Source organism: Myotis yumanensis, unplaced genomic scaffold, assembly GCF_028538775.1.
Source record: "Myotis yumanensis isolate MYYU_CA2020_CCGP unplaced genomic scaffold, mMyoYum1.0.hap1 SCAF_7, whole genome shotgun sequence".
In the NCBI taxonomy this organism is placed as follows: Eukaryota; Metazoa; Chordata; class Mammalia; order Chiroptera; family Vespertilionidae; genus Myotis; species Myotis yumanensis.
Window position 1 is genome coordinate 92,120,232 of NW_027223758.1, and position 21,284 is coordinate 92,141,515.

General features: G+C 56.3%; 2 protein-coding genes across 8 annotated transcripts in view; one reads left to right on the forward strand and one right to left on the reverse strand.

Moving 5' to 3' along the window:
- KCTD1 (potassium channel tetramerization domain containing 1) overlaps positions 1-6,659 on the forward strand; it is a 148,234-nt gene extending 141,575 nt beyond the window's left edge. For all 3 annotated transcript variants that reach the window (XM_070421250.1, XM_070421251.1, XM_070421249.1), the window contains exons 4-5: positions 3,046-3,351; positions 5,711-6,659. In XM_070421250.1, the coding sequence (XP_070277351.1) occupies positions 3,046-3,351; positions 5,711-5,869 (465 nt within the window). In that variant the 3' untranslated portion in view covers positions 5,870-6,659. The remainder of the gene's footprint in view (positions 1-3,045; positions 3,352-5,710) is intronic.
- TAF4B (TATA-box binding protein associated factor 4b) overlaps positions 1-21,284 on the reverse strand; it is a 98,203-nt gene that overhangs the window by 21,783 nt on the left and 55,136 nt on the right. Inside the window, exons 15-17 of one of the 5 annotated variants that reach the window (XR_011472215.1) lie at positions 20,819-21,152; positions 10,077-10,193; positions 7,441-7,999 (exon numbers count right to left, since the gene is read on the reverse strand). Coding sequence is in view for 1 of the 5 variants with exons in the window: in XM_070421252.1 (XP_070277353.1) it covers positions 20,985-21,152 (168 nt within the window). In the remaining 4 variants the exon portion in view is untranslated. Of the gene's footprint in view, positions 1-7,440; positions 8,000-9,918; positions 9,969-10,076; positions 10,194-19,781; positions 21,153-21,284 lie in introns of those variants that run through there. The other 4 variants (XR_011472216.1, XR_011472217.1, XR_011472218.1 and 1 more) reach the window with 4 other exon arrangements.

Genomic DNA, 21,284 nt, shown 5'->3' on the forward strand with positions numbered 1-21,284 from the left:
CGCCAGGGCTGTGTGGGCGGCGGGAGGGTGGCCTCCGGGGCCGGCCGTGTCCTTGTTCCTGGAGGTGTGACCGTGTCAGCATGCGTGGCGAGAGGGCCTTCGCAGCTGTGATTCAGGACCTTGAGATGGGAGATGGCCCCGGATAACCCAGGTCGACCCCGTGTCCTCAGAAGGTTGTGTGAGGGAGGAGGAGGCGCAGGGTAGAGCAGGGAAGAGAAGCGACAACAGAGGCGGAGGCGGAGGGAGGCAGGGCCACCGGCCTGTGCAGCAGCCCCTGGAGCTGGAGCCAGAGAGGACATGGATTCCCCCACAGCTTCCAGGACAGACGCAGCCTCATGACCCATTTTATTTTGTCTTTTTTTTTTTTTTTTACTTTAAATATATTTTTATTGATTTCAGAGAAGAAGGGAGAGGGAGAGGGAGAGGGAGAGAGAGAAACATCAATGATGAGAGAGAATCACTGATCAGCTGCCTCCTGCACTCCCCCCACTGGGGATGGAGCCCACAACCCGGGCCTGTGCCCTGACCGGGAGTCGAACCGGGACCTCCTGGTTCCTAGGTCCACGCTCAACCCCTGACCCACGCCGGCCGGGCAGTGGCCCGTTTGGGACTCGTGGCTTCTAGGCCTGCGAGGTGATGAGTTTGTGGCCGTGGCTGCAGCGGCCACGGGGACTCACACGGGCTGCGTCGTCGTGGGGAGAGTGCCGGCCGCGCAGGGTGCACAGGGCCCTCGCTGGCCCCCTCGGGGGTGTGACCACGGCAGCGCTGGTTTGCATGTGGGAAGGGTGTTGGCGAGGCCGAGTGCACGCCAGATGCGGGAGAGCTTCCGCGTCACGGCAAACGGGAGGGGCCGGGAAGATGGCATTTCCACCTGAACATGGGAGACGTAGCTGTCGTCAGAGGGTGAAGGGGGAACAGGTCCAAGGTTAAGATCCTGAACCCAGAGGGAAGAGTGAGAACAAATACGTCGGAGCCACAGGGACACCCGGGTCATTTTAACGAAAACGCCACCCGCAGGGCTCCGCCGGTGCTGTGCCTGGTCGGGTAGGAGCCCCGTCCCTGGGAGCGCCGTCCGGGGCCGAATGGGGGCCACCCAGCGAGGTTGGAAGGGGTTCCCCGAGGTCAGGACTGGTCCCGGAGGCGGACCTGAGCACCTCCGAGACGGGGCCCCCCGGGCTCGAGGGAGACGCACGCGTTCACGGGCCCACGTCTTCCTGGTGCTGAGCATGTGGTGAAGTCCCGGACGACAGCAGGCAGCCAGCGGCCTCGCTTCCCTGCTTGTGCGGTTCCCAGCCTCCTTGGCAGCCCCCCTCCCCATAGCAGGAAAGTCGCGGGGTCCCATCTCCCAGCGGGGTCCTTCAGGGACAGCAAGGCCAGCTGTGGGGGCCCCAGGAGGAGTGCGGGCTCCCCTTCCCACCCTCAGGCTGTGCCGGGGGCCTCAGTGCACCCCGTCTCTCTGAGCGTGGCCACACCTCAGCCTGGTTCTCAAGTCCCCGAGCTGAACAGCATCTCCGGGGCCGGGAGGCTGCGCGGGTGAGGACGGGGGTGGACATGGTCAGCCGGGGGCGGGGAGGCTGAGCGGGTGAGGACAGGGGTGGACATGGTCAGTGGGGGCCGGGAGGCTGAGCGGGTGAGGACAGGGGTGGACATGGTCAGTGGGGGCCGGGAGGCTGAGCGGGTGAGGACGGGGGTGGACATGGTCAGTGGGGGCCCGGAGGCTGAGCGGGTGAGGACAGGGGTGGACATGGTCAGCCGGGGCCAGGGGGCTGCGCAGAGCGGGTGAGGACGAGGGTGGAGATGGCAGGTGTGGGCGGCTCCTGGGGAGCCAAGGCCCCGTCACGGAGCTGCGAGGAGAGAGCTTGAAAGCCGCCGGTTCTGTGCTGAGTGTGGCAGGAGCGCCTTCCGCAGGCCCAGGTTTCTCAACAGACAGCGATGACCCGGCCGGAGGCCTCAGCACTTTCTCCTCTTTCCACGTGTTTCCTCTGGACACGGCTCCCCCGGCAAGAGGAAGCCGAGTGCCTAGTCACACAGCTCTCCCGGGGCAGCGGCCATCCTCGCCCCCCCACCCCCAACCCCTCTGTCCAGGCGGAAGGCAGAGGCCCCGCACAGTGCCCCCCTGCGGGCACAGGCACCCGCCAGCCCAGCCTGGGGGCCAGGGCAGACCTGCCTGTGTCTGTGATCCTGCCCTGGCCGACGTGTCCGGACAAGTGCTGGCTGACCTCACACCCAGCTGGTGGCCTGGCTACGGGCAGACACAGTGTTGACCTGTTGACAACACTGTCCCTGCCTCGGCCTCCCTCCGGCCTGGCTCTCCTCCCGTGGCTGGTGTGTGTGTTCACACCTGCTGGCTGGGTTTCTGTTCTAAGTCAGCAGGTGGTTTGGGGCAGGAGAGAAAGCAGCCACAGCCAGGCCTGCAGAGGCCCCCTGTCCTGCGACCAGGCCCATGTCTGCCTCTCCCGTGGTGAGGGCAGCACCGTCCTGGCCGAGGGCAGTGAGTCAGCCTCCCCCCATCACCGATCAGCACCCAGGTGTGGGTGAGAGCAGCGCGCCCCCAGGCGCCCACCCCCTGGCACCACCGCCTGGCCCCTGGCTCCTCTGCAGAGAGCGCTGAGGCCACCGGATGCCAGGAGCACAGCTGTCTCCCAGCGGGTGAGAGAGGGTTCCCACCAGCGTCGGACTAAATTCTCAAAAACGCGTCTCTACCAAGAGAGAAAGTCTTGAGTGAATCCCACTGTTTGCACCCCAGTTTTCTCATCTGTAAAATGGGAACACAAAGGGTCCCCAAGTCCCTGGGGTGTGGGGCCCATAGGCCTGCATTCGTATGAAGCCTTAGACGAGGGCCCCCGGTCCCTGACACTCGGCTCCTTTCTAGTCACTGACGGACGGACGGATGGACGGACGTGCGAGTGCAGATGCGCGAGGGGTGACACGTTCCCCCAGATTCCATTATCGAAGCAGCAGGCGGAAAGCTCGGCTCCTGCGAGGGGCCGTTTCCGGTCCCTGGCGTGTGCTCTGCGTGTGACATGCGTGTGTTGTCTCCCCCAGGACTACACCTTGTTGTACGAAGAGGCCAAGTACTTCCAGCTGCAGCCCATGCTGCTGGAGATGGACAGGTGGAAGCAGGACAGGGAGGCGGGCCGCTTCTGCAGGCCCTGCGAGTGCCTCGTGGTGCGGGTGGCCCCCGACCTCGGCGAGAGGATCACGCTCAGCGGGGACAAGTCCCTGATCGAGGAGGTGTTCCCCGAGATCGGCGACGTGATGTGCAACTCGGTCAACGCGGGCTGGAACCACGACTCCACGCACGTCATCCGGTTCCCGCTGAACGGCTACTGCCACCTCAACTCCGTGCAGGTACGTGGGTCCCGGGGGGGGGGGGGGGGGGGGGCAGTGCCACCTTAGCGCCAGCACTCACCTGCCTGCACGCGGGGCCTCCCCCGGGCCTCCCCCAGGAGCGGGGAGCCGTGTGCTGGTGGGTGGGCAGCCCATTCCCCCTCCACGGCGCTCACTCCGCCATCCCACAGGCATTTCCTGGACATCGGCCATGTGCCAGGTGACCCTGGAGATAGAGCAGGGAAAGCAGACAACAGCTCCTTTCTCGTGGGACTTACGTCACGGGAATGGAGTGGGGGTCGGGGCACAAATGGAGAGAGGAGGGTCTGGGATATCCCGCAGCTCCCGGTGCCTGAGCTTGGAGGCTGGGGGCATGGGGAAGCCAGTGTGGCTCGCAGCGGGAGGCGGCGGGAAGGGCTGAGACCTGAGGCCGCGGGGCCGGGACAGACACAGGGTAGGCACGCCGGGATTCTGGGCCTGGTGTCTGGGTTTGGGCTCCTCTGCGGGCGGAGTCCCTGGGAAGCCCCCGGAGGTGGGAGCAGCACAGGGGCCCCATCGGGCGCTCACCGGGCGGGGAGGAAGGGCGGCCTGGCCCGGCGGGGGGTCCGTGCTGAGTATCTCGCAGGTGGAGCCCAGCGTCTCCGATGAGGCTGGTGGCTGTGAGGCGGAAGCCAAAGGTGACCCGCGTTTTGGTGGAGGAACTAGATGAAGGAAAGGGCCATTTCCTGGAGGAGAGGCCTGGGGGGGAGGGTGGAAGTCAGGAGTCGGGGTCACACCACATGAGGTGCCCGCGCCTCCGAGGCTGTGGGTGTGGCCGGTGCCCTGCCAACGAGCAGGCGCCGCCCTGGCCCAGGTCCTGGCCGCGTTGCCTCCGAGCAGCCCTGGGAGGCAAGCAGCCCCGTTTCCGATGAGAAGCAGGCGCCCCTGGGTCTTGACTCCGTGTCCGTCGCCTCAAAAAGACGTGAAGCCCATGGTGTGAGGATTTGGGGGTTTCCCTCGTTTTAGTCGGATGGGCCCACGGCTTTGTTCAGTGTGGACCCCACAAACGTCTCCCAAAGCTCGAAGACTGTGCGCCCACCCCCACCCCCACCCCTTCCCCCCCCCACCCCCCCCACCCCCACCCCCTCCCCCACCCCCACCCCCCCCCCCACCCCCCCCCCACCCCCGCCTCCTGACGAGAGGTGCCCACTAGTCACCCTTTTTAAATGTATTTCTATTGATTTCAGAGAGGAAGGGGGAGGGAGGGAGGGACATCGAGGATGAGAGAGAATCAGGATCGGCTGCCTCCTGTGCGCCCCCCACTGGGGATGGAGCTCACAACCCGGGCCTGGAGGAAGCGTGGGTTCCCTTTGATTAGCAGCTGAGCCGCTGTGAGGATCCGAAAGACAGAAGCCAGCAGGACTCAGTCTTCCCGGCTCAGAGCTTCCTCCACGCTTGTCATTCTCCCCTGTGATGGCCGGTGGGGGGGGGGGGGGGGGGGGCAGCAAGCAGGATTTCCTGCCGACAGGCCACCCTGCCTCTGGGGACTCCCCTTAGAGCAGCGGTTCTCAACCTGTGGGTCGCGACCCCTTTGGCGGTCAGACGACCCTTTCACAGGGGTCGCCTAAGACCATCGGAAAACACATACATAATTACATATTGTTTTTGTGACTAATCACTGTGCTTTAATTATGTTCAATTTGTAACAATGAAATTGGGGGTCACCACAACATGCGGAACTGTATTAAAGGGTCGCGGCGTCAGGAAGGCTGAGAACCACTGCCCGAGAGGGGGCTGTCCTTCGCCTCTGTCACCTGCCCCCACAGCACCTGGACGTGGACTTGGGAGAGTCCCGCCCTCCGGTCCCTGCGTGCCTGGTGTGCTGTGTGTGCGCGGGGACTGTGGTCCAGAAACCCAATCCCATCACTTACCGAGAGCGTCAGTTTTTTGTTGTTTTTTAAATGTATTTTTATTGATTTCAGAGAGGAAGGAAGAGGGAAAGAGAAATAGATACATCAATGATGAGAGAGAATCATTGATCGGCTGCCTCCTGCCCGCCCACCCCCCACTGGGGATAGAGCCCACAACCCGGGCCTGTGCCCTTGACCAGAATCAAACCTGGGACCCTTCAGTCCACAGGCCGACGCTCTATCCACCGAGCCAAACCGGCCAGGCGAGCCTCAGTTTTCTCGTCTATACCATGGGCTCCCCCCACCCATTCCGCCAGGAGGTTGTGATGATGACCTGAGCTTGGCAGGTGGGACACTAGTGCTAAAGGGACATCTGAGACGTCGGGGCTGGGGGGCTTGGCCAGGCTGCACATGACCGCGCACGGGGGGCCGGGGGCACAGTCCTTGGTGGCCGAGAACCTGCCCCGCTAACGCGTCTCGCCCGCCCGCAGGTCCTGGAGCGGCTGCAGCAGCGCGGCTTCGAGGTGGTGGGCTCCTGCGGCGGCGGCGTGGACTCGTCCCAGTTCAGCGAGTACGTGCTGCGGCGGGAGCTGCGGCGGACGCCCCGCGGGCCCTCCGTCATCCGGATAAAGCAGGAGCCTCTGGACTGAGCGGACCCGTTTCTTATGCAGAAAAGAAACAACCCACATACCCGACAGCTCGCGCCCCAGGAGCGGGGCCGCGGGTGCCGCTGGGACAGCCACCCACGTCCCGGACGGAACGGTGACTCAGAGACACATTTATATCCAGTAGAGACCACACCTGTACTCACATGGGAACAATTGGAATAGGTGATGCCCTCAAGGCGTGAAAAATATATAAATATATATATATATGTCAGAAGGTAGGAAACGCAAAACAAGGAGTGGGAGCTGCGGTTGGTGCTGTGATGGCCGCGGGGTCCTGGGCCCCCGGGTCTGACGGGGAACAAGCCATGGCCGGGCGCCTCTCACAGCTGCCCGCCACCGCCATCACCGGCTCTTCCTTCCTCTCTCTTTGTCCTCCTTCTTCTTTTTTCTTTTTTTTTTAACCACAACACACCTTGCCTCCATTCCTTTGCAGCTGGAGGTGCCGAGGGCGGGCCGGGCGGGGCTCAGGAAAGCGGGGAGCACGTGCGCTCGGGGGTGTCCGCCTCGAGACCCGCGTGCAGCTTATGCAGAAGTCGCCCTGCTGGTCCGCCGCGCGGAGGGGGCGTTACTTGGTTTTTCAGCCGATCCGTTTCGCAAAGGGGCCAGAGTTATTACTTGTTAGAGTCGCACCGGTTTGAGTCTGCTGCTTTCCTACGGTTTTTCAAATTTTATAATGTATTAAATACAATAAACTCTGTTTAAGAAAGAAGGTCTGTGTGAAACACACCTGGTGGGGTGAAGCCATATTAAAATGACTTTTTCCTTTTCTAAACGTTCTGTGTTGAGCATCAGAAAGAGGCCTCGCCCGGCCGGCGTGGCTCAGTGGTTGAGCGTCGACCTATGAACCAGGAGGTCAGGGATCGATTCCCGGGCAGGTTGTGGGCTCGATCCCCATAACCCAGTGCGGGGCGCGCAGGAGGCAGCTGATCAATGGTTCTTTCTCATCACTGATGTGTCTCTCTCTCTCTCTCCCTTCCTCTCTGAAATCAATAAAAATAAATGTTTTTAAAAAGAGGCCTAAAAACAGAGGCCAGAACCCAAACCCACTGACGGGGAGGAGGCGGTCCCCTGGTCTAAATGGTGCTGCCTCGGCCAGTGGCGGCCCCGGCTTTGTTAGTCCACGTTGGGGAGCGGGCGAGGCCTCCCTTCTTTCGAGCTCTTTCCCAGTATCCGTTCGCGGCTGCTGCAGAGCAAACCACGCCAACACAGCGGGTCCCGGCAATGGTTTGTCTGGCGACTCCGCGGTTCTCTGCGGACCAGCCTTCACCGGCGTCATCCAGGGGGTGACAGCTGGGGCGTCACGGTGGCTCCCCACGGGGCTGCCAGTGGATATTGGCCAGGGCTCCTCCCAGCGTGGGAGCCAGTCCCGGGGGGAGTGTCCCACACTCAGGGCCTCCAGGCGGGAAGCAGCAGCGGCCAGAGGCCAAGGTCTCCCGAGGGTGGGCTGGACCTGCCCCAGGCACCTCTGCAGCGGCTGCTGCTGCATCAGACTCGGAGCCAGCCCCGGTCCCTGGGGACGGGAGGGAACACCCTCCTGCTGGGGAGGAACCGGGGCTTCTTAGCCACCTGGAACCCTTGGGCAGTCCTGCCCTGAAGACCCAAAAGCAGGGTTCGGTGGCTCTGGGAGGAGCAGGGGAAATCTCAGGGCCAGACGATCCCTTTCTCATTAGCCAGAGAGTAGGAACCAGGACCACTTTGGGACAAAGCCCTTGGCTTCCCAATGTGTTTGCGATTCCAGGCTCCTCCGGCAGCCCTGCCACCACCTCTTCCTCATTCCAGACACAAAGTAGACTTGGCACGACGGGAGATGGACAGGTAGACGTGGCACGATGAGAGATGGACAGGTAGACTTGGCACGATGCTGATTGACAGGTAGACACGGCACGATGCTGATTGACAGGTAGACGTGGCACGATGCTGATTGACAGGTAGACGTGGCACGATGGGAGATGGACAGGTAGACGTGGCACAATGGGAGATGGACAGGTAGACGACACTGTTCCTGCCGCAGACACGCTCCTGTGGTGACGGGCTCTTTCCATCCTGAACTTCCTTTTGTTATATGAGAACGTCTGAGCCTGAGGACAGGAGTCATGAAAACAACTCTGGCTTCTGAAATGAAAAGGAAGCTGTGAATGGCTCCTCTCTCCCCTCAAACACAGAGACACCCACACACTCGGTTCCTCAGACGCCTGCTGCCGGCTTCCGTGCAGCGGCAAACTTCCCTGTGTCTGAGGCTAAGACTTCACCATCCACGTGCCCCGAGAGGAGGAAGAAGTGCCACATGCCTCACCGGTAACCGTTCTCACTGGGCAGCGCTTTCCTAAATCAGTCCATCAAGAGCCTCCCCTTGGGACACAGCCGGTTCTCACCATCGGCTAACACGTACCCGGCGCGCCCGATGCGCATCTCGTCCTGTCCCAACCCACCACTCGCCGAGGTCAGAGCCGAGTCATGGCCATCCGCTCTGTTCTCTACGTTCTGTGCCCGCTCACACAGCCACCATCCAACTGCACAGTCTTCTCTCTCAGAATTTCTTTCCACCGGAGATGTTAACATTCACTGGCAATCTCTTCCAGAATCAATCATTTACCTTGGTGGCTACACAAGTATCCCTTTTTAAAAATAGGTATATTTTTATTGATTTCAGAGAGGAAGGGAGAGGGAGAGAGAGACGAAAACATCAATGATGAGAGAGAATCATGGTTCGGCTGTGCCCCCTGCACGCCCCCTACTGGGGATCGAGCCCACAACCCAGGCATGTGCCCTTGACCGGAATTGAACCCGGGACCCTTCAGTCTGCAGGCCGATGCTCCATCCACTGAGCCACACCAGCTGGGGCCAAGTACCCCTTTGTAAAAGCTCCTACTGCCTGCACCATTGGTATTAGGAAGACCCTTCCCCTCCCCCCTCCCCCCTCCCCCACCCCACTGAGCAAACTCAGTCCTTTAGGCAGAGGCACACAAACTACAACCTCGGGCCTGCTCTTTTCCAAGAAGTGTTTTCAAAAGTACAGTAGAAGGAAACAAGCCATTTCTAAACTGGTTTCTACATATTCCACGAGCCTTACGTGGTAATAATAATAGCCACGCACTTACTAGTAACGTGTGCTCCGGGCCACGCCCTGTGCCAGGCACTGCAACTTGCATTAACTCATCGAATCCTTACAGGTTTTCCTAAAGGCTGTATTAGCCACGTTTCTCAGTTAAAGAAACTAAAACTCCAAGACATCAAGTGCATGACACGATGAAGGCGAAGGGCCAGTTCGGCTGTACACAGAGGCCCCAGACAGAGTGGGAAAAAGTGAGTTTTTGTGTAATAGGGTGAGGAGGAAGGTACAAAGCATTTTTCTACATCTCTAAGCATTCGTTAAAAGCATTTTCTCCTTAGAATGGACATGTCTTCTTGTGTCTGAATATTCCGAGCCTTCTTTGCGGTGTGCGGGGCACTGAGTTTTGTTGGAACTATGGTAACGGGACACGGTTTCCACCGTGGGGTGCTGGATGCTTAGGGACCGGCCCATCACGGGGCAGAATCGGGGATGCGCGTAGCTAACCACAATGCAAGGCACGCAGGCGTGTGCCGTTTCTCATGGGTCAGGGATGTGGCGGTGCCATGTGGCGGGGGACCACATTGAGTTGGGGACATTAGCAAAGCATCCTGGGGGAGGAGGGCCTGGAAGGGGGGGTGGGCTTTCACAAGGAGGGGAACAGAGGAGGGCAGAGGCTCAGCCGGGGAAGCACAGGGCAGGTGTGGGGTGCAGCTGGATCACGGGACAGAGTGGAACATTCTAGAAAGGGAAGGTGGAATTGGACGGAGCGGGGCAGAGGAGGGGGGGATCTTGAGCGCCAGGCTGGGGGCGACTCCATGCAGGAGCTGGGGAGTCACAGAGGGCGGGCCCGTGGGTGTTCTCCTGGGGCCCGCAGACCCGACGGGCGGGGCGCAGCCTGGGGGTGTGGTGGGCAGGGAGGTGGCTGCTTCTCCATGTCATCCATCATGACCGTCCTGGCTGAGAGCTGACAACCCGAGATGCGTGAGAAAGTAAGACATCACCGTGGTGTAGGGTGACAAGCTCAGGTGCCTGCGAGGGCCAGGTGAGTCACGTCAATTAGGGGCAAGGCGAGCAGGAACGGGTGTGCCCCGTCCAAGGGCAGCCCCCCTCAACGCCACAGGCTCTCCTGCCACTTACCTTCTTGTTTTTCTTGAAATGCTGGAAATTCTGTTTCTGTGAAACCTCTAGACACGCCGATGTTGGAACCAATTCATCTTTTCAAATGGCCAAGGAAGACACCGGCAGAGTTTGTAACTGAAAGTTATGAAATAATAAAACCGTTTTGGACATTCTAGAAAAACCCCATTTGGGCGGAGTCATATGTGATGGCACAAGAATTAAATTGTTTGAGGACATAAAGTTTATAAAAAATGAAAATTTGAGGCAAACTTTTAGGCCTAATGCCATTTGACTGTGAAGAGGAAAATCCTGGCATATGCCTGACAATAGTGATGAAAAGCTACCCTAACATTGGGGGTGGGGGTGGGGGTAAGAGGTCAACCAAAGGACTGTATGCATGCATATAAGCATAACCAATGGACACAGACAGTGGGGGGGGGGGGGGGGGCCTGTGCTAGGGGGCGGGAGCAGGTCGGGGGAGGTTAATGGGGGGAAAGGGAGACTCCTGTAACACTTTCAACAATAAGGAATTTAAATTAAAGCAAAAAAGAAAGGAAGAAAAGCCACCCACATTGAATGCTTACCATGTGGCAGGCTCTGTGCGGAGGCCTTAACAGATGTTCTTTCCCCACAGACACCCTACGAAGCTGGCATTCGTTATTATCCCAATTTTATTTATTTTTTAAAGGTTTTTAAATTTATTTTTTAAAATATATTTTTATTGATTTCAGAGAGGAAGGGAGAGGGAGAGAGAGAAACATCAATGATGAGAGAGAATCATTGATTGGCTGCCTCCTACACCCTCCACACTGGGGATGGAGCCCACAACCCAGGCCTGGCCCTGACCAGGAATCAAACTGTGACCTCCTGGTTTATAGGTCGACACAACCACTGAGCAACACCAGCCAGGCCTATTATCCCGATTTTATAGATGGGAACACTGGTAAGTCAAAATAACTTCCAAAGTTCACAAGAAACCTGGATCAACACACACACACACACACACACACACACACACACACACACACCTGTGCTCAACTCTCTGATTCCCTACACCAATCAAAAAATGGTTTTGCTCTGCCATTAGCAACTGTGGCACACTTTATTACAAGACACTAGACTAAGTTGTCACTACGGTAGCTTACCATTATGAAGCAGGAATTACTAATGACATCGTGACCCACTGAAGCCAGGAGAAGGCATGTTGTCCTGACCTTATCTCTGGTAAGCAGCTCCTCTCGGTAAGAGTTCACACCGGCCCTAGCCGACTTGGCTCAGTGGATAGAGCGTCGGCCTGCGGACGGAAGGGTCCCGGGTTCGATTCCGGCCAAGGGCACATGCCTGGGTTGCGGGCTCGATCCCCAGTAGGGGGCGTGCAGGAGGCAGCCGATCAATGATTCTCTCTCATCATTGATGTTTCCATATCTCTCTCCTTCTCCCTTCCTCTCTGAAATCAATAAAGAAATATTAAAAAAAAAAAAAAAAAAAGAGTTCACACCGGTTAGATCAGAGTTCCCTAAACTGGCCTCTTCAGAAGACATACCAAAGGCACTTGTCACAGTTATAGATTCTTGCCCATCAGCACTGCCCCCACCCGCCTCCCCAGGGATGTCCCGAATTCCAGTCTCTCAGGGAAGAACCTGGGAACCTGTATTCTAATGCAGCCCACCACAGGCGACTGCGATCAGGCAAGTGTGGAAAAGGCGTCATAGCGAGCCTGCTCCCTCCGTCTAGACCAATGGTTCCTAACCTCCTTTTGGCCATGCCCCACCCCAAGCATCTCTAACATCCTGATACCACCCCCTCCCATGACATATAATTCTTATTATTCAAAAAGTGAGCTCCTAGTCACGTGGAGGGAGCCTAAAAGGCCGTTAACTTGGTCTAAACAAGTTTCCGAAGAACATGGCATCCACGCAAGAAAAATAAAAAAACTCAAGGTCAGTGGAAGTCCTCAGGAAGAAATCACCAGAAATTGTTTAAAATAATAATAATATGAAGTGATATGAAAAAATAGCAACGTTTCAAAACATATACTAGAGAACTGAAATGCATAAATGTCACAATCTACATTTATATGCTGTATATGAGGCCCCTAGAACCGTAAGAAATGCAAAAAGTTCACTGTTAATAACTCATTCTCGAATCGCCCCCCTTAAAAATCTAACCGCCCCCTGTGGGGCGTGTGCCCATGTCGGGAGCCACTGGCTAAGAAAAGCAGAAGCGAATACCCTGGGAGCCCCTGTGATGTGCCTTTTGACGACCTCCCTGGTGCTTAGTAAACAGGTTGGCCGCTGTGCTCTCAAAGGCCAGACTGACTATGTCGGATGGAGCCAGCGTGGATGGAGCAGTGCTTACCGGGAACTTAACCCAGTTAAGTCGCGTGCTTTCCTAGTGAGGGAGCGAGCCGCCCTGTCCTGGGGAGATAGGCCACCAGCTGCAGAACCTGGGGAGATAGGCCACCAGCTGCAGAACCTGGGGAGATAGGCCACCAGCTACCGAACATGGGGAGATAGGCCACCAGCTGCAGAACCTGGGGAGATAGGCCACCAGCTGCAGAACCTAGGGAGATAGGCCACCAGCTACCGAACATGGGGAGATAGGCCACCAGCTGCAGAACCTGGGGAGATAGGCCACCAGCGACAGAACCTAGGGAGATAGGCCACCAGCTACCGAACCCTCCCACCTCCTCTCACAAAGCCGTCAGAGACACGAATGAACAAAAACTTCACAGAGAAGACATCATTACAGGCCGCAGGAGCAGCTTAGGACAGGTGCACTGGGGTCCCCCTGTGTCTTCATTTGTGAGAACCTTCGAAATTTCAGTGAATTTGAAGGTCTGAATCCCTAACCCCCGCCTGTCACGCGATGCAGTGCTGCGCCTGTGCATGTGCCTGGATCCATGAGACCAGAGAGCGCATCTGACTGTTCCCACGACCCCCTCCCAGTGCCTCCCTCCCCCTCGCTCAGGTGAAACCCACGTGTCATCGCCCTCCCAGCCCACCTCTCAGCTCACGCCTGTCAGAATTCGGAGCGGACGGCACCGATGCTAAGTCACGCCGCCCACTAGCAGGCCCGGCAGAGGCTCGCTGCGCAGCCATCCAGCTCGGGAACAGGACTCACGAGCCCGCTCCAGAGGAATTTCATAATTGTAACGAGGCCGAGGGAACATACGTCTCGCCATTTTTCTCTTTTACACACAATTACAGAGCATTAGAATATGGAAACTAAAAATTGATGAAATTGTCAGGAGATACAGGCAGATGACAATTATTGTCAGAGATTTCAACGCAGCTCTCTCAAGAATTAACCCAAAAAGTACACAGAGATCAGTAAGGATACAGATGACCTGAACGACCCTCACGACATAAAAAAGAAACAAGCGAAGTCATACAGAGGCTGTTTTCTGACCACAAGGGTGTGACATGCGAAGTCAGCAGCAAAAAGGTCTCTGCGATATCCCCAAAGATTGGAAAACAAAATCATAGATTTTTTAAACAACCCTGGGTCACAGGAGAAATCAAAGGGACCATTCGGAAGTACATTGAGCTGATGGGGGATTCCGCTGCAGGAGCACTCCACTTCCACACGAGAAAAGATGGCAGCTCCCAACAGGAACCCCAGCTCCCACCTCAAGAAACTAGTGAAGGAGCCAATGAAATCCCAAGTCAGCAGAAGAATAAAAGCAGTGAAGGTCAGAACAGCAGCCAATACAATAGAAACCAGAACACAAGAGAAAAGCACTGAAACCAAAGCCTGGTTCTCCGAGAAAGTCAGGGACAGTGATAACCTGTGGACACCCCAAAGGGGGAGACGCAAGAGGACACAGGTAGGATCTGGAATGCGCTGAACAGTGGATCACTGAAGGAGCCCAGATGCTGAGCCCGGCCTGGCCAACGGCCGCACCAGGGCCCCATGGACTTGTCAGGGTTCAGAGAGGCACCCAGATTGACAAACAGGTTGAGTGCTGCTCGTGTAAAGTTTTCCTAGATCCACAAACGTGTCTCTAACAAGTGTAATAACCTTCCAAATGACACATTTGCAACCCAAACACTGCCAGCAACAATTTGTTACTCTCTAGGAATCCAGAGTTTCGATAAATTTGTAATGAATCTTTTAAATTACTTTTTTTATTTGACAAATTGTCTGACTTTAAACATTAAAATATTTTTTAAAAAAAAATAGATTCTTAAATTCTGTACTTTGTAAAACAAAGAGTGTTTGCCAGAAAAACAAGAATAGTTATGGCTTATATTTCCAGGACGCTTTGTGCCTGGCCACACACCCGAGTCCTAGCGATATTCGGGTTTGGAATGGGGCTGCCTGCTCTTCATAGGCGCACCGCGAAGGAACTACAGGGTTAATCAGAGCGACCGGGGATGGGGTGGAGGAAAGAAACTGAAACAGTCAGATCTTTCCTCGGCCTCTCGTCTGAACGTCTGAGCGAGGCTGATGAATGAGTTCATCTTCCACACAAAATAGCCTTTGTTTTCCTCTGAGCTCACTGGCTGGCCGCTGCGGAGAGGAGGGAAGACGGTTTGCCTCAACTTGCCTACTTACCACTGGAGCTGTTCCTTTTCAGGTTCACGATGCAGGCAAAGTATTTCTTGAAATTTGCCTTTATTTCCGTGTGAACCACTTTTGCCCAAACTTTCACGTGAACATATTCAAGCCTCCAGAGAAGTTGAATTAACAGCACAGATCGCACCAGGTGCCCTTCGCTTAGACCCAGCGGCTGCTAGCATTTCCCCACATTTGCTCGCCTCTTGCTCTGTGTGTGTTTCTGCTGAACCATTTGAGAATACGCTGCAGCCATCATGACAATCCACCCTGCGTACTTCAGCATGAAGTCACGTAAGAAGATCATACTCCATGTAAGGTTCAAGAAATTAATCTGGCCCTGACCGGTTTGGCTCAGTGGATAGAGCGTCGGCCTGCGGACTGAAGGGTCCCAGGTTCGATTCTGGCCAAGGGCATGTACCTTGGTTGCGGGCACATGCCCAGTGGTGGGTGTGCAGGAGGCGGCTGGTCGATGTTTCTCTCTCATCGATGTTTCTAACTCTCCATCCCTCTCCCTTCCTCTCTGTAAAAAATCAATAAAATATATTTTTTAAAAATTAATCTGTTGTGACAATCTCTCTCTCACACACACACACACTCACACGGTGTTGATGTGCAGGCTTCCCTCTGTCCCAGTGATTGCTTTTAGAGCGCCTTGTTGGCTCACCTGGAGCCAGTCAGGGACCACACGCTGCGTTCGGCCGCCCTCTCGCTGAGCACTTTCTAACCCACACTAAGCACCTGACTTGCCTCCCACTTAGTAGGGATCTCAGGTAAACAAGAGCTTGATTGTGGAACTGATTCAGAAGCAATAACCCTTGACGTCAAGTCCCAGCACAGATGCACTTCCAAAGGCGGAAGCAGCCGTCTCATTAAATCATCCTTTTCATAAAAGACATAACTCGCTGAGAAATGGCGCAGGGCAGTGCAGTCCGAGGAAATGCTGCCGGTCCTCACACACACATCCCCCAGGAGCCATTGGTGGTGTGTGTGTGTGGGGGGGGGGGGGGGTGCATTGGCACATCCGTCTGTCCAACCTCCCATCATCTGCGTGCGTCAGAAACCCCGTTTTTGTGGCAGAATGGAGACGGCAGAGGAGCAGACAGGGGCCGAGAGAGAAAGCGGAGATTATGAGGAGGAAGAGGGGCAAACCCATGAGATATTCCCAGGTAGAAACAGCAGAGCTGGATGGCCATCAGCCGTGGGCGGTGAAGGAGAGAAAGGAGTCAAGGTGACGCCACAGCTTCTACCCCAGGCTCCTGGGCGGGTGTGGGGGGACGCTTAGAGAAAGGGAGCGGAGGCCAGGAGGAAGCAAAGGACCCTCAACGGGGCTCGATTCCGGTCAGGGCACACGCCCGGGATGCAGGTTCGATCCCCAGTGTGGGGCGTGCAGGAGGCAGCCGATCAGTGATTCTTTCTCATCATGGATGATTCTATCTCTCTCTCCCTCTCCCTTCCTCTCTGAAATCAATAAAAATATATATATTTTTAAAAAAATAAGAAGCCACTGCCCCTGTTCTTAGATGACTCAGAGTTGTTAGGGAGATCCGTGGGAACAGACACAGACCACAGCATGGAGGGCAGGGGGTGGGGTCAGAGGTCAGGCCCCGTTCGAAGGTGGGGCTGAGAGGCCTTCCTGGAGAACAGGCTTGAGATCCCGAGAGGAGGGCGGCTGAGGTCACGGAGAAGAGTTTAAAAGTCAAACACCTGCATCAAAGGCACAGGACGCACATGTGCAGACCCGAGAAACTGCCCTCGCCTGTCCCCACCCAGACCCTGGGTCCCCAAGGCGCCCCTCAGATCCCCGCGGAGACGGGCTCATCCACTGAGGGTCAGTGCGACCGCGCTCCGCGCACCTGCTCTGGCTCACAGAGCCCACAGTGGAGAGGACCGGACCGGGAGGGGAACACGGGGCTCGGAGGGGTTGTAACCAGCCGGCGGCGGCACCGAGACCGGCTCCCAGGCAGCCTCCAGGCCGCTCCCTGCCGCCCTCTCACCCGTCTCCTGACTCCAGTGCAGGCCCCGGCCGGATGCAGGCCGCGCTGGGCCAGTGATGGATGGAGAGCAGCACCAGGCAGCTCTAATGGGAAACTAATGGAAACAGTTACTTCCCTGAGAAAAACGACCTGTTCTCGCCCACCGTCGTATTGATTTTTGACCAGCCCTGGAATTGGCATTGAGTGATTTTATCCTACGGTGCAGACAGGCGGAGGCAAGGGGGGTCCGTGGCCAGGGGCAGGCTGTCCGCCACCAGCAAAGCTTCCCCGTGTAGGGCGAGCAGGAGGCAGGCAACCAATGATCCTCTCTCATCAGTGATGTTTCTCTCTCCCTCTTCCTTCCTCCCTGACCTCTGACCACTCCTCCCTGACCTCGGACCACTCCTCCCTGACCTTTGGCTGCTCACTCTCTGACCTCTGACCACTCCCCCCTGACCTCTGACCACTCCTCCCTGACCTCTGACCACTCCTCCCTGACCTCTGGCTGCTCACTCCCTGACCTCTGGCTGCTCACTCTCTGACCTCTGGCCACTCCTCCCTGACCTCTGACCACTCACTCCCTGACCTCTGGCTGCTCACTCCCTGACCTCTGGCTGCTCACTCTCTGACCTCTGACCACTCCTCCCTGACCTCTGGCCACTCACTCCCTGACCTCTGGCTGCTCACTCCCTGACCTCTGGCTGCTCACTCTCTGACCTCTGACCACTCCCCCGTGACCTCTGGCCGCTCACTCCCTGACCTCTGGCTGCTCACTCCCTGACCTCTGGCCGCTCACTCCCTGACCTCTGGCTGCTCACTCCCTGACCTCTGACCACTCCTCCCTGACCTCTGACCACTCCCCCCTGACCTCTGGCTGCTCACTCCCTGACCTCTGGCTGCTCACTCTCTGACCTCTGACCACTCCCCCGTGACCTCTGGCCGCTCACTCCCTGACCTCTGGCTGCTCACTCCCTGACCTCTGGCCGCTCACTCCCTGACCTTTGGCTGCTCACTCCCTGACCTCTGGCCGCTCACTCCCTGACCTTTGGCTGCTCACTCCCTGAGTGGTCAAGAAAGGGAGGGAAGTCGGTTATTAGGAAAAACTCCTGCGTGCACTCAGGACTGCTGTCCCTCACACCGTTTCAATCCAGCCTCAGCCCAGGGCATGGATTTAAACAAAGCTGCCCTAGGAGCGGCTCCAAACCCAGCAGAGGAGACTGACGCCCGCTGTCCCTGGGGCCCTGGTCACCTTGTGCAAGTCTCCCAGGGCTGAGCCGAGCAGGGCTGGTGGGAACAGCCTAGTCTAAGGGCTGGCGCGGCTCCGCCCCTTCATCGCTGGCTTAAAAACCTTGGGCTAATTAATACCTTACATTCTTTTTTAATATATATTTTTTTCTGTTGAAAACTTTTTCTTTCCTTGTTTTTTTTTTTTTGTTTTTTGGGTTTTTTTGGAGGGAGGAGGAAGAGGGGAAGAAAGAGAGAGAGAGAGAGAGAGAGAGAGAGAGAGAGAGAGAAACAACGATCAGTTGCCTCCCATATGTGCCTGATCAGGGACCGAACCCACGACCCGGATATGTGTCCTGACCACCAAAGAAGCCACCACCTTCCGGTGCACAGGACAACACTAGCCAATGAGCCACCCTCAGGCTAGTGACTTGCATTCCTCAGCCTCAGCTCCACATCTGAAAAACTAAGGGAAGTGCTGTCCCCTTTGCCCACTTCCCAGAGCCTCTAAAGGTCTCATGGAAGGCCAAAACCGGTTTGGCTCGGTGGATAGAGCGTCGGCCTGCGGACTGAAAGGTCCCAGGTTCGATTCCGGTCAAGGGCATGTACCTTAGTTGCGGGCACATCCCCAGTAGGAGGTGTGCAGGAGGCAGCTGGTGGGTGTTTCTCACTCATTGATGTTTCTAACTCTCTATCCCTCTCCCTTCCTCTCTGTTAAAAATCAATAAAATATATTTAAAAAAAAAAAGGTCTCATGGAAGAAGGGACACAGGAGCCGTACGGAGCCAGAGGCCACGAGGTGACCAGACATCAGCTGAGCTGGGTCCTCCCTGGGCAGGTCCAGCCTGGGAAGGGGCCATGGTCAGGGCCCACCATGGACCTGGGGCATGAGGTCCCCTGGGGAGGACGGGCCAGGGCTGCAGTCAGGGCCCAGCCCCTCCCTCCCTGATCGCAGGGCTCCCTCACGCCTGCCCATCGTCAGGGTCGGAGGAGTGTCCTTCGGAGGCACCACCAAGGTGATTAAACAGATGGGTCTGTTCCCGAGGGCTCTGGAGGCAGAGCTGATTCTGGCTCCCTGGGCCCAGGGCAAGGATGGGTGAAGCCCTCCTCCTGCCACTCACTCCAGCCCCTGTGGGAGTAGGGGCGATGTAGAGAGGGCTATAGGGTTAAGCCTCAGACTGACCTGTTGGCAGAGCCACAAACAAGTCCCAGCTTAGAGGGCACCGCCCTCTTAGGGTAATTAAGCTTGACCTTATGACAATCCCTAGATCCTTCCTGGGGAGCTAATGGGCTGTGGGAGAGGCACCAAGTGCTGCCAAAACAAGTGAAACTCACAAGAACATTGTAACTATGGTGACCACCACCTTGTTTTTCTCTGACTATAAAACAAAGCCTCAGCTTGCCGCTGGATCTCTTTCTGTGTCCTCATCCAGCCACAGGAGTTCTACCAAGCCCCAGCTGTATTCTCTTTGTCTGTCTTTTCTTATATCCTTCACCTCCCCTCCTCAGGCTCACTGAGCCCTTGGCTGTGCTGGCCTGGCACAGGGCGAGGGGTCCAGGCTTAGCAAATGCACAACTATTTCAAAGAAAGGGATGCAGCCAAACTTGAGTTTGCAGGGAGGCTCTGGACCAAAGCTGGCACGTGTTATCAGACAGGGACCGTCACATACCCCGCCCCAGCTCCAGGGCTGACCACTGAAGATACTTATGGTTTCTTTTTAGACATATTTTTATGGATTTCAGAGGAAGGGAGGGGGAGAGATAGAAACACCAATGATCAGGATCATTGATCAGCCACCTCCTGCACACCCCCTACTGGGGATCGAGCCCACAACCCAGGCATATGCCATGATAAGGAATCGAACTATGATCTCCTGTTCATGGTGTGATGCTCACCCCCTGAGACACACCGGCCGGGGTAATGATACCGATTTTCAAAGGCAGAGACTAAACAGAGTTACTCTTCTAATAAAATAATTATTTTAATGAAGTATTTGAAATAATTTCAAACATCTGATCAATAAGATTATACACAAATATGAGAATATGCTGCACTTTACAAAAAATAAAGTTAAGCATTTAAATATAAAAAAACAACTTTAGGTATAGATCTCTTCGTATAGTACTTTTAACATATACATAATTTATAACATTTACACAGTAACTTGTGGAACGAAAGAGATGGGGCCACTGTAAGCCGCGCTGGCGCACAGTGTGGCCATGACAGCCCCACCGGGAGGAGGCCTACTTGAGGCACTTCCCATGGAATTCTTTGGTTCAGAAGCAGAGCTTCCCCACTTTTGTAAAACTTTCTTGGAGAATTTATTCTCTTTCTGTGACTGACTACAGCTACCATTTGTCACCAGCCACACAGGTGGCATTTAAAACAAAACAACAAAACAAAGCAGGGTTTGCTTTAGCAAACATCAGCCTCCTCCTGGGTGAGTCTACAGAACATGCTTCTCAGATACACGCAGAGCCGAGCGCAAGAGGTGCTAGCCCTGCCTTCTGAGTCCAGAACCCCCACAGAGTCCCTATTAAAAACTTTAAATCACCAATTAGGATTTTTTTAAAGCAACAAGACGCTTAAAACATAGGGCAACTAAAAGAGTTTACAAAACGGTCCTTGAGGTTAAAGCGATACACAGAACAAAGAGCTTCGCTCTGGAGACTGCAGTTTGAAACATTGCTAACATTCCTGTTGTCGGGCTGGTTGTTTTCCATCAACAAACCATGGCCCTTAGCTCTGGGCCTGCCCTGCCGGGGGCACAGGTGGCCACTTCCGGTTTATGCTCCGTCTTCCTTTTCCCTCCTCAGTGTGAGGAGGGCGTCAGTCCTTCTGGTAGCCTCTGCCTTCACCATTTGCAATGAGGTATATGTATCAGCAGCTACACCTGTCAGATTTCCCCACAAACTGGGACTCACGTGGTGGCAGCCGCAGGACATGGCGACGTGAACTGTGGTTCCTGCACAGGAGATGCCTGCGTCTGAGTGACCTACCTCACGACCCGTTTCCAGGAGGAAAGCCGAGTCCGCCCCACAACGTGCACTGAGACACAACAGAAGTTCATGACTGTAAACAAGGCCCCCAGTGCGGAGGCCCTGCAGGGCAGCTCCAGGCCGAGCCTTCGAGCCTTGGCTGGAGGGACAGCAGGCGGGAGGCGGGTCACTTCAGAAGCGCGAGGTAGAGTGCGCGCGAGTGCTTCATGTCCCGCTCCTGCTCCATGCAGAACACCAGGTCCCGCAGGCAGACCCGCGTGGCCCGCGGGCGAGGCAGCTGCCTGCTGCCTGTCAGGCTGCAGGTCCCGGGAGCCAGAAGGTTGTCTTTTAAGCCCTGAATGGAGGAAAGGGAGAAACACGTTAAAATAAGCACTGGTCAGTGCTGGAGACGACACAGCGATGCTGCTCGGCCCTGCCTGCAGGATGCACCCTCGTGGGGGCCCAGCCGCTGCTCACCCAGCTCAGA